Raw genomic sequence first — 12,435 nt, forward strand, 5'->3', positions numbered from 1 at the left:
CAAACTCACATATAAACACATGGACACAAACACACACACTCACACACAGCGGTGTGGATTATTGGAATGGTGGGCCTGCTGGGGGCTGGAGGGCCTACACAGAGCTTAGAGTGAGCGTCACACTGTGAACACTTCCCATGTCAGATAGCCTTCTGTACCTACAGTACTGGCACACATTATGTCAACACTGTGCTTAAATAAGAGGTTAATTAGTGCCAAAAAGAGAAACTGTTGCAAAATATTGCCTTAATTGTCAAACTGTTTATAAATGCAGTATTTCCGTAAGTTGTGCCAGTACTGTACGTGGCTGGGCAGAGTGAATACAGCTTGGCTGAATTACATTTGCTCTACATGTACATTTGGTACTTCCAACATAAGGCCTGAGGTCTGAGACAAGAAAAGCAAACAGAATGGAAAACCCAACACTGATGAGGGAACAGACGACAGGGTGGGGAACTTCTGCTTTTTTCCCCCAGAATTCCTCTTTCCTAAAATATCTGGAAAGTTGGACAAAAGCTCAGTACTTTCCAAGTGCTCTTAAAAGGGGATTTGTAGAGTAGATGAGGGGGGGGGACACAAAACTTAAGATTAGTACGGGCCTACGATTAGTGGGGGCCTAAGATTAGTACTGTCCTCAGATTAGCATGGGCCCAGGATTAGTACAGGCCTAAAATTAGTGCGGGCCTAAGATTAGTGCAGGCCTAAGATTAGGATGAGCCTAAGATTAGTACAGGCCTAAGATTAGTACGGGCCTAAGATTAGCACAGGCATAAGATTAGCACGGGCCCAGGATTAGTACAGGCCTAAAATTAGTATGGGTCTAAGATTAATGCAGGCCTAAGATTAGTGCAGGCCTAAGATTAGTGCAGGCCTAAGATTAGTACAGGCCCACGATAAAGATTAGCATGGGCCTACACAAAATCTGCATCACACCTACAGATATCCAGCTGGAATCCAAGAGCCAGCAGGTTTATGAGCACAGTACGTTCTGAATACACGAGGATCCTGAAACGTGATCCCCCACATGAGGATTCTTATTGCTCTCAGAACATATTTGATAATTATCGTTACAGTAGAATGCCTTGCCCCACATGCAGCTAAAAAAAATGCACAGAAGAACCGAAGCGATCAATTATTCATTGTTTTTTTTTGTTCATTATACGGCCATAAGTAAAATGATCTATAATTACAATTCAATTAAACAACAATTAGCCTGCTAATATATGCAAATTTCTAGTTAAATTCCCTTTAATGCTATACAGTGAGAACCATCTTATTCTGACTCCTTTATCGAGGCCATACACAACTGCCTTTCAAACTAACAAACCATTAACAAGACAAAATAATATTCTGTAATGCTGGAGCTACATGAACACGTTGCTAAAACACCATAACAACACAGAGAGCGTTGGAGAGACATTAGCACGTTGCTAAAACGCTATAACAACACAGAGAGCGTTGGAGAGACATTAGCACGTTGCTAAAACGCTATAACAACACTGCGAGCGTTGGAGAGACATTAGCACGTTGCTAAAACACCATAACAACACTGAGAGCGTTGGAGAGACATTAGCACGTTGATAAAACGCCATAACAACACTGAGAGAGCGTTGGAGAGACATTAGCACGTTGCTAAAACACCATAACAACACTGAGAGAGCGTTGGAGAGACATTAGCACGATGCTAAAACACCATAACAACACTGAGAGAGCGTTGGAGAGACATTAGCACGATGCTAAAACGCCATAACAACACTGAGAGAGCGTTGGAGAGACATTAGCACGTTGCTAAAATTCCACGACAACACAGAGAACGCTGAAGAGACATTAGCACGTTGCTAAAGCACCATAACAACACTGAGAGAGCTTTGGAGAGACATTAGCACGCTGCTAAAACACCATAGCAACACTGAGAGAGTGTTGGAGAGACATTAGCACGTTGCTAAAACGCCATAACAACACTGAGAGAGCGTTGGAGAGACATTAGCACGTTGCTAAAATTCCATGACAACACAGAGAACGCTGAAGAGACATTAGCACGTTGCTAAAACGCCATAACAACACTGAGAGAACATTGGAGCGACATTAGCATGTTGCTAAAACGCCATGACAACACTGAGAACGTTGAAGAGACATTAGCACGTTGCTAAAACACCATAACAACACAGAGAGCGTTGGAGAGACATTAGCACGATGCTAAAATTCCATGACAACACAGAGAACATTGAAGAGACATTAGCACGATGCTAAAACGTGTGTGCAGGCCCCACTCTCCTTACCGTCTCCTTTGCCGTTGAGGATCATGTTCTTCAGCGCGTTCTTGTCCACGGTCGGCACGCCGTTGTCGGTGCAGGACCGGTAGTTGGCGTCGGAGCGCGAGCGGTTGTGCCCGCGCTTGAAGGCGGCGTTGGAGGAGGACGAGGCGGCGGTGGCGGCGGCGACGGCGGCGTCCTTGGCGTGGGCCGCCAGGTCGTTGGTGGAGCGCGCGCGGCTGCGCTTGCCCTGCCGGCCCCCGAACAGGCCGAAGGAGGGGGGCTGGTCGGCCCAGGCCAGGTTTCGGGGGGACACCTCCAGCTGCTCGGCGGCCAGGAGCCCCCACACCCCGCTGGAGCTCAGCCGGCCCACCGCCGTCGCGTCCTGCAGCTTCTCCGACGCCCCGCCCTCCAGGCAGTGCAGGAAGTCCTCCGTCACCTCCAGGGCGGGGCTCACGTCCTCCACCTCCAGCCCCTCCATGGTTTCCAGGGCCACGGTGGCGGGATGGCGGGTTTCGCGGTTTGGCGGGGTGGCGGTTATAGGCCCAGCGGTCCCTGTGAGCCTGAGGGAGAGTCCGCCACACGCGTTTCCACAGAGACGGCTGGGGAAGTTCCCAGGACAGACGGCCCCCCCCCCCGCCCAAGGAAAGAGTCTGTTTGTTTTGGCGATTCCACGCCAAGAGCTAATGAGAGATGCCTCAGTGTGTTTGAAATCCCGTCCGCCAACTGGCTAGCGAGGCGTTCTGGAAGCGATGGCGGCCTGTGTCGGGGTTTGGCGAGGTGTCTCGTTCTGGGGCCTCTGGTGGCATCCAAGTTCAAATATGGCGCTGTGCCCCCAGAGTGCCAGCCGTACCCACTGTCAAACCCCTATCGGTGTACCGGGGGGGCAGGGTGGGGGGGGGGGGGGTGCAAAGGGCTAGCCTAGCAGCTGCTGTCAAGAGCGGCATTCAGGGTGGAGTAAGGCGGCCATGACGGTGCCCCCCCGGGGGGCTGGTGATGTCATCACAGGTAGGTCAGCGCTGTAAGGCACATCAGAGAGAGAAAGAGAGAGAGAAGGGCAGGGGGAACAAGTCAGAACCAATCGCCACACAGGCTCACAGACGTCAGCCCTCTTATCAGATCTAAATCCGGCCCGGGGACAACAGCAACAGCACCCCGTCTCTCCATGCCTTTGATTAGTCCCCACACGTACAAGAATGCTCCAAACGTTAATCACGACCGGCCACAGTGTCCTACGCCAGACTCAACAGGTGTCCTGCTAGTACAGTAGCAATGTTATAAAACAAAGATAAACATAAGATACTCCACTCCAACACTGTATAAATGCAACCTCACGCACATCCACCCGCACTGTACAGCAGGCTGCGCATTGGATCTCTCCCAAACTAGTGCGCAGGAAAAGACGAGGCCAATCCCGCCGTGTCCGGGTCAGCGCCAGGCGGTGCGCCGGGTCAGCGGGGCAGTGGGACCCAGCGCGGGACACCCGAAGCCCGCCGGGCTGCGTCGGAACCTGGGCGTGGCGTCCAGCCGTGCAGTCCAGCCGCGTAGCTCCCGGGCCTGCTCTCCGATCCGCGCGGCACGGCCGCCAAACTCACGCGTCCCTCTCCTTCCTTCCTGCTCCCTCAGCGACGGGGCACAGACAGATAGCCCCTCCCTGCGCTAAAGGCTCGGGGTCTCTCACTTTCTTTAAGCCATGAATAATTTAGAAGGCATTACATCATCGACAGCCAATCGGAGGCCAGGAAACAGTCAGTGCTTACAGAGGGGGGTGGGGGGGTGGGGGTGTTCTCGGTGCTGATACGAGCCTGAGCCCTGCACTGGAATTTGCGGTGATGCGAAACCCCAGGAGAGGAGCCGGGGTGTGACTCCGGCCCTCCAGATGGAGCGTTTGGCTCATTAATCTCTCCTCCTCCTCGCCCCCCCCCTCCCTCCACACACCACACACACACACACACACACACACACACACACACACACACACACACACACACACACACTCTGCAGAGCTGCTGTGGTGTCCCTAGGCCCGTTCAGGAAAGACAAGGCAGTCGAAAGGTATTACAGCCGCATTACAAACGGCTTCTCCCCAGCCAGCGGCCTCAGAGGGCTGCAGACAGGCCTGAAAGCTCCCACAAGCATTATTCATATTCCTCACTGGCATACGATTAGGCCACGGTTCAATGTCACATCCCAAGGACCAGCAATTCTATTTTTTATGCTTTGCTCCCAGGACTCTATGGTAGGTCTCCTGCACTGGCCTTGCAGGGTGTGCATCCAACCACGCCCGACCAGACCACACCCTACCAGACCAACTAGCTCCGTGCTCTAGACCCACAAGACCACCAGGTTGCCAGCACCATTCCTAAATCCACTCTCTATATCTCCCTTTCTACAGGACATGGGCCTACTCATCACTTGCATCCTAGACCTCCTATAACAGCTCCTAGACAAAACGTGCAATCTGTGAAGCAAACAGGTGCACTGCAGGAAGGACACTCCTGACAGCCATTATCTGACAGTATTAAGTGTGGCACTTACCTGAGGGGTAGGTCTTGAGAGACTGATCTTTTATTGGAGGTCATATTGATTTCACTCACAGAGCATTTTATTCATCTTAAATGTCATGTGTGCCCAATGACCTTCCCTGTTATTTCATTGACACCCTACTTTTGACCGTTCATTTTCCATAAAAATGGGTTCCAATAGGATATGAGGCATTTGTAGCAGGTTTGTCATGCATAACAGAAATTTAGGCTAACAAAACTGCATAAGGTCAACCAGGTCATGTGTTAGTCCATGTTACGGCGCATACACAGCATAATCTGGCTTTTTACCTACGACATAAAATATCCTTTATGGATCACTTTATTTTCAAGGCACCTTTCTCGGTAACAGAATATAAAATAGAGTTCTCATAATTTTACATTCAACATGTTACTAGTGGTCTGTTATGACGCTGACTGGATGACTAGCCATCAACCATATAGACTCCGCTAAAAGCACGCCCTCTGTACAATGTACCAAAAATATAGCTTATATCGCATCTGTAAGACTGTTATCTAGCTAACTTGTTTCGGATAATGAAACCCGATAATGCTTTAACCTTAGCTACTGTCAGAACTGCAGTTGTGTATTCGGACCTGTTCCCCCGTGCAACGATGAGTAGCTAGCTGTCTACTTAAGTGTTGCACATCTTTCGATTGCGGGTAACTCATATTTATTTAGTTAGCAAGGTAATTAGCTAGTTGGTGAAGCAAAATAGACTCATTCAAACGGCAGCAAGGACACGGTTACGTTCGCTAACATTAGCTGGCTGTCTGGCTACCTTGGAACTGAAAGCTTGTGATGCCGAAAGCAAGATGCTACGTAGCTTACTACATAGCAGGTGTGTACCAAGCTACAAAACTAGCCAGAAACATTTTAATTAACACGTTCTCTATATTACTGGCTATCGAACATAACCCGTGTAGCCAGCTTACAAAGATCAAGTTAGCTATAATTTTATATGAATGACAGCTAACAGAAAATCATTTAGATCCTCCGTGAATCCACAAACACAGATAACAACTGAAAATCACCCAGTCGGCTAATTGGGTAAGCTAACGTTAGCTAGCTAGACATGTTGAAAGCAAACTGCTAGCTAGCCTTAGATACAGGAAAGCTGACTGGCAAGATAGCAACTAGCGGTCATCACTTAGCCAAGCTAAATAACGGTCCGCCGCCAGTACCGTAGGCAATGTTTCCAGCAGTAGCCAGCTTTATAGATGGACAATAGTATTGTATTCGTCAGAAAAATATTCCGCAAGTTTTCTCCTTTTTATTTAATTACAGAAAAGGATCGTGTACATTGAATAAGTGTTAAGTTCAAATACATTTATGAACAGTGACTCACCTGATTCTGTTTACAATCTGTCAGATTCGGTTCCGTCAGCAAAAGTGCTCTTCGAGTGAAACCGGGGCTATTGGTTAAAGGTTCCGCTATGAGGCCTCATGATGACTATGCGAAAAATGAAGGGCAGTTTGTTTTTGTTTTGTCTAGTGAGCGTATTAAATCATTGCGATAAATTTAATATCGATACCCGTCGTTCCCCTGTTGAAAATAAAAGTTTCCAATAGAATCATACACTAATGAGGAAAAAGACGGTAAGAATAAACCCGTATGATTTGTGAAGCAACGTTGTTGTGAAGTTAACCAATTTAATAAGCCAAATTGTGGTTAATGTCTGCAGTTCCTTGTGCTACTTGATGACCACGATATAGTCTTCAAATCCAGGGTATGAATGGTCATGTATTTGTCATAACAGCAACTTTTGTAAAATAACAGGAAACTATGACCACAAAAAATCTTACATGGGCATTTCCAGCGTGTCAAGAGTTCACAACAAAGGGATTATAGTTGACAAATGGATTAATGCATTCATTGCAACGATGATTTAATCACAGTTCATTATCAAACAAAAGAAAGGGGAAAAAGGTATCGTGCATTAAAAATGTATAAACCACAAAGCAATCAGATTCTATTTATTCCCTAGATTTGTTAGCTAAGTGACTGTCCTCTTCTAAGTGAGTAAACAAACAATTATTCGTTATATAAAAAAACGCATGAAGACGGCGTTCACACAGAGCTACAATTAATTAAAGAAGGGCCGATGTTGCCGTTTATGCCAGTCCTGTAAAGCACGTTGCATTACACGGTTTTAAAAAATCACAGCCTCATTCATGTCCTACGCGAAACTCTGAACTGAACACAGCACAGTGTCCAAGACTGTCGGTTGCTTACGGGGTAGCCTCGCGAGCCAGTCTCTTTTTTTCACTTCGTTCAACAGACTCACGGGGCAATTACACCTGTTGACAGTTACGGCGAGTCCCAGCGAGGCAATAACGGATGCAAATACGAAGTTCGCTCTTCACGATTCTTATTCAAACACACACAATCGGGGGGGGAGCGGGGACACTTCACGTGTCCGCTCACCTCAACTGCGCCGCGGTAATGGGCGTTATTAAAGCACATGGGGACAAAAATCCAAGAATAATAGGAGTAATGTGTGCCTTCTCTTGAGGTATATTTGTAACGTTCTGTGTGATTTTTTTTTTTTTGCTTTATACTAGGCCCGCCATTCCAAATGCTGAAATCATCTCGTCACCTGTTGCCTGTTTGCGTGGCCTAATGAGGTAATGCAGAGCTTATGCAATTTAAGCAAGTTGCCATTTAACGCAGGCTACAATTTTAGGAACATCCAAAATTCTAAAGATAGTAGTGGTTGCAATATTCGTACCTGCTTTCATAATTGCCTTTTACCTTCTCAAAAAAGTGAAGACATTGAAGAATTTAAAATTCCTTTGCTCTGTAAAGTAGCACATTGCATTTCTTTAAAACCAACCAACCAACTTACTGTCAAAAAGTGCACACTTGGCGTCTCTATTTTGTGTGTACTTTCTTTTTAACATGCATGTACAAATTGAGTTATATGTTTAATTTGATCCTCAATAACAACATTATAATGTCACAGTTCATGTTTTCTCTTCATATGTACACGTTTGTAGTCACTTGGCATATGAACTTTGGCAGTATAGCCATGTCAACAGTGTTTTTATACTTCACCAAATCGTAATCCTGATTGGACAAAGAGTGGATGGACATCTCATTGTGTTTTTTTTCCCGTTGTGGCATATCCACTGCAGTCACTTTCCCAATTAAAGTCTGTGTACTGTGAAAGCAAACACAGCATCAAAGCCCTTTCTCCCACTCACCTTCCCTAACCTCACCTTAGAGTCACTGATTGCTTTTAGTGTAGTGCTTCCTCAACCTCTGCACGCAATACTTTCTCTAGTGATGTCAATGCATCAATACTGCTGCCACTCACTTGGAAAAGTGACACTGACAGGCACAGTATGTCTGTGAGTGTACATATGTGCGTGCAGACGTGCATGCATGCGTGCGTGTGTGCGTGTGTGTGCATGTGTGTGTGCGCGTGTTTGTGTGAGTGTGTGCATACGTGTGCGTGCATGTGCTTGTATTGGGTATCTGAGCAGAGTTACACTATGGCTTTCTCTCTTGACATGAATGAACATCTGTCTCACTCTCTCTCCCTCTCTCCCTCTCTTTCTCTCTCTGTGCCCCCTTTCTCTCTCTCCCTCTCCTCTGTGTGCCTCTCTCTTCCTCTCTCTCTCCCACCTGCAACCAGCAAATTTATTCAGAGCTCTTAACCAATTGGCAGTAGTAACAGCAAGTAATCAAAACAAACAATAACAAACAAAGTACATCATGGGGAGGCAAACACAAATACAAACATAAAAAATAAGTAAATAATTGAAATGTATTTTAATGAATTTGAACAAGTGATTCTGGGGAAAGGGGGCTGTGTGTGTGTGTGTGTGTGTGTGTGGCGGGGGGGAGAGGTGGGGGTGGCTTGTAGGGATACAAGGGAGTGCATTTTTTACTAATGGGGCTAGCTAGCGGTGCTTGAAGCTACGCAGCATCCATTGTCCCGGCTGCAGAGAAAAAGAAACATTATTCAAGTCCCATTCAGGCCGGGGAGAGAAACAGTAATTATCGTGGGCCCTCCACAGAACCTGCGCCCACACCCCCCCCCCCCCGAAAACCCTCCCTGTACCCCCCTATCCCCTCGCCTTGCTCTCATTGTCTTGGTTTGTTTAAAAAAAAAGCCTCTGTTAATGAAGGAGGAGGGGGCCCCGGCTAATGGGCTCAAATAGGCTCCTCTCAGGCACATTGTCGCTGGATAATGGCGGTGCGCGGGCCAGCTGTAAACTTGCGGACGCCATATTGTGCGTGACCTACATAAAGCTCGCATGTGAACCCCGTTAAACGCTAATCTTCTCCAGAAATGCCGCTTTTTTTTTTCTTTTCTTTTTTTTTTTTTTTTTTTTTTTTGTTCAGAGAGTCAATTAAGGGAGTCAGTTGTTAGGCTCGCCATTGAATTGACAAGCATTCAAGGACGCAATGAGGACCGGGGGGCTGGAAACTTTTAAACTTTCACGTTATTAGCAGAGGGAGGGGAGCTTTGGAAATACGCATATTTTTAGTCCGAGAGTAAAACACCGTTTGCCATCAGGTTAGCCTTCGCTCTTCTCTGTCATAGTGTTTCAGTGTTTAGTTTGGCTGCTAAGCTCTTCTGACCCTCTTCACTGTGTACACACATAGTAAAGACACAGTGGAAAACCATAGGCCACTAGAGAGGGAATAAGACTTTTAGATTTTAATGCATGTCACAAATGTGACATTGTCTGTTTTGTCTTTTTTTGCCAAACATGATGCTTTTAACCTTTTTTTTTTGTTGTTGCCAAATATGCAGCTGATAACGTACAAATGAAGTAACAGTCCTTTTTCTTGTGCAGGGATCACGACTGTATCCAGTCAGCCAATGGGATGCTTGCTATTTACTCTCCAAATAGCAGGGTCTTGCTCCACTAAGGATGGGTAGCCGGTCTGATGGTGAATGGAGAACACACACATGCAGTGTCTGTCAGGTGTGTGTCTGAGGGGGAAGGCAGGCGAATCAAAGACTGGCTGAACGCCCCCGATATTGTGTTCTGTACCTAAGTCTTTTCAACCAGACAGTCTGCTCTGGATAGAAACGTAGACCACCCGACAGTGCGTCTGAAAACAAGATTGCGTGTGAGGTGTACGTGCAGATACTTTTCCTCCACTGAAGGCTGTTCGTTTCTCTCAGATCCTCTTCTCTTTTATTTTCTTCCTGACCTCAATCCCCAACTCTCCTCTCTCCCCACCCCTCTCTCTCTCTCTCTCTCTCTGCAACACCACTCCATTCTCTCTCCAGCTCCCTATCCGCTCTGGGTTTCTGTTCCTACCCCCCTGGTTTTTGTGATTGTGCCCTCCTACATTGATGACTAAATTATGATTGTGTTTAAGGGTGGCAGTGCTTTCATCTGGCCTGCGTTTCTGTGTTCTCTCCTCTCCAGCACAAAGGGCCCGCTACCTCTGTTAGTCCGCCTTTGATGAGGGGGAGCGATTGTTGCGTCTCCATAGAAACTCCGATAGAAGCCTGTCTCCCTTTCAGCTGAAAGCAAGGTGCTCTTGCAGAGAAAGTTACGCGGGGGGGGGGGAGAGACAACGCGGGCGTCCAAACGCATACGACGGAGAGTGTGTACCTTTTCAAACGCACAAAGCCGATTCGGGTCGAAATATTCCGCTTCCACAACCACCCCCCGCGACATTCCGCTCTTTTTTCATAAGTGTACAATAGTATATTTGATATTTAGAAAGGTTTACATGTTCTAAGATCGTGCTGATAATTAACCTGCTATTTTCTCATCAGCATAGCCTACACTCTCAGGCCAGTTTATAATACATTAAACACAATGAAACATTATACAGGCAATAAGAACACACTAAAAGTGAAAATTGACTATATTTAACAGCAACATGCCCTCCTCTAGACGTGCCACTATTAATGATAGACTCCACAGCATCTCGTGCCTTATAATTTAGGCGTTATACTCCCACACTACCTTGAAGCAAGTAGCCTGAGTTACTTTGACACCACTTGGCCGATTCCGCTGCACAGGGTGTACCGTGGTGTGATTCCTAATAATAAATTCAGCGCACGAGAACAACAAGCGCGACCCCAAGAACAACGGACACGGAGACCTAGACAGACGGATAAACAAATAGAGACGTGCGCAAACAAATAGACCCGCGCGTCATGAATACGCGGTTCAATGGCCCCGTCCTGGATTAAAATAGTAACCAATGCGCCCATTCAGCGCTAATGATCCGGGCTTTCAACAGCGCAGTAATCTTAGGGGAACTCGGACTGCCAAATGAGACCCGCGTCTTCCAGGCGAAATCCAATTATTACGGGACAATGGTGGCAGCCTTAAAAGCTTTGATACCTATTGGAGCCCCTGCGCCTCCGTCAGAGGACCTCGTGTCCGCGCTCTTTCTTCGCGTCTCCGCGCTCGCAAAGATTGGCCGGGTCGGGCTCCGTCTGGACCGAGAAAACTCATCACGGTGAAGTGCGAGCAGAAGTGCACGTGCGGCTGTAAGGGCGCACTCGTGAACGTGCCTCCATATTCCCATGAGGCAGCGCTACACGTCCCGTGGGGACGGGGACATTTGTTTAAATCAAACCACCTTAATTCAGATAGGGAGTATTGCACGGGTGCAGATAGCAAAATGAGACACATCGTAGCAATATCCTATAATGGAGCGTGGCGTGCCCTATTTGTCACATGATTGCTTGAGAACGGTGTAGTCATGGATGTATTATTTTGGGGTGTCAGTGATGTTTTTTTTCTGGCTGAACGTACACGAGTAGTTTGGGTAACCTCTTGCTTCGGTTATGAGCGCAAGGAGTCGGAAAATCGGCTCATTTGACCTGTGTGACAAGCAACCTGTTGCACAGCATATCTCATATAGGTTGGTATCGGAAAGCGCGGGTCTTTCCTAGAAAAATAAATACATATTAAACGATGGAACATGCGTATGTCCTTGTCAAACGAACGCAAAACAACCCGCAGTGCGTTTCGCGATGGTCTTTGGGCGCCACCTTGTGGTTACACATGCACACAACTGCTGAATTAAAATAAGCCGTGTGTGACTAAATTGAAAGTACCAAACTGATGAGAAGTGAACTGAACTTTATAACATGAAATAAATAAATGGGGGAAACGACACGCATAAATAATTAAAATCTGAATGAGATGATCCACACCCATTTCTCTACCAAATTATATGGACAAACAGACACTACCCAATAAAACATTACCAAGATGCTGTGTGAAAGATGTCTTTTTTCTTTTTTGCTAAATTTGAAACACACGTGATGCCACAAAAGTAACCCCCTTATGAATCAAGCTATTCCAGTACACATGCCAGACACTGAAAACAGCACGATCATTCTTCCAAAAGCTATTTATTAAGGAGACCATCATCACACTGGAGCAGACCGCACAGGTGATTTTGAGTGAGAAACTGTAACACCACCTTGAACCCCCCCCCCCCCCCCCATTTCTGTATGTGGGGATCACTGAAGAGCCATAATGGTGCTTCATTGAGGAATGCCTAATAAAATGAAAGGGGTTTCGGGACACAGAAAGTAGGCTCGAACAAGCAGCTTACAAGATTCTCACCACTGGATACATTCAATCCACCACAGTTTTGCCAACCTTTATACCGGCAAAGAGTAGTTTTTTTGGAATG

At 46.8% G+C, this 12,435-nt stretch overlaps 1 protein-coding gene across 3 annotated transcripts in view; it reads right to left on the reverse strand.

Annotated features, from left to right (window-relative positions):
* The window catches only part of plekhm3 (pleckstrin homology domain containing, family M, member 3), a 58,921-nt gene extending 51,572 nt beyond the window's left edge, over positions 1-7,349 (reverse strand). Inside the window, exons 1-2 of one of the 3 annotated variants that reach the window (XM_064329577.1) lie at positions 7,225-7,349; positions 2,280-3,271 (exon numbers count right to left, since the gene is read on the reverse strand). In XM_064329577.1, coding sequence (XP_064185647.1) covers positions 2,280-2,733 — 454 coding nt within the window. In that variant the 5' untranslated portion in view covers positions 2,734-3,271; positions 7,225-7,349. The other 2 variants (XM_064329578.1, XM_064329576.1) reach the window with 2 other exon arrangements.
* Positions 7,350-12,435: the final 5,086 nt, after the last annotated feature.

This window comes from Anguilla rostrata, chromosome 3 (genome assembly GCF_018555375.3).
Source record: "Anguilla rostrata isolate EN2019 chromosome 3, ASM1855537v3, whole genome shotgun sequence".
Lineage (NCBI taxonomy): Eukaryota > Metazoa > Chordata > Actinopteri > Anguilliformes > Anguillidae > Anguilla > Anguilla rostrata.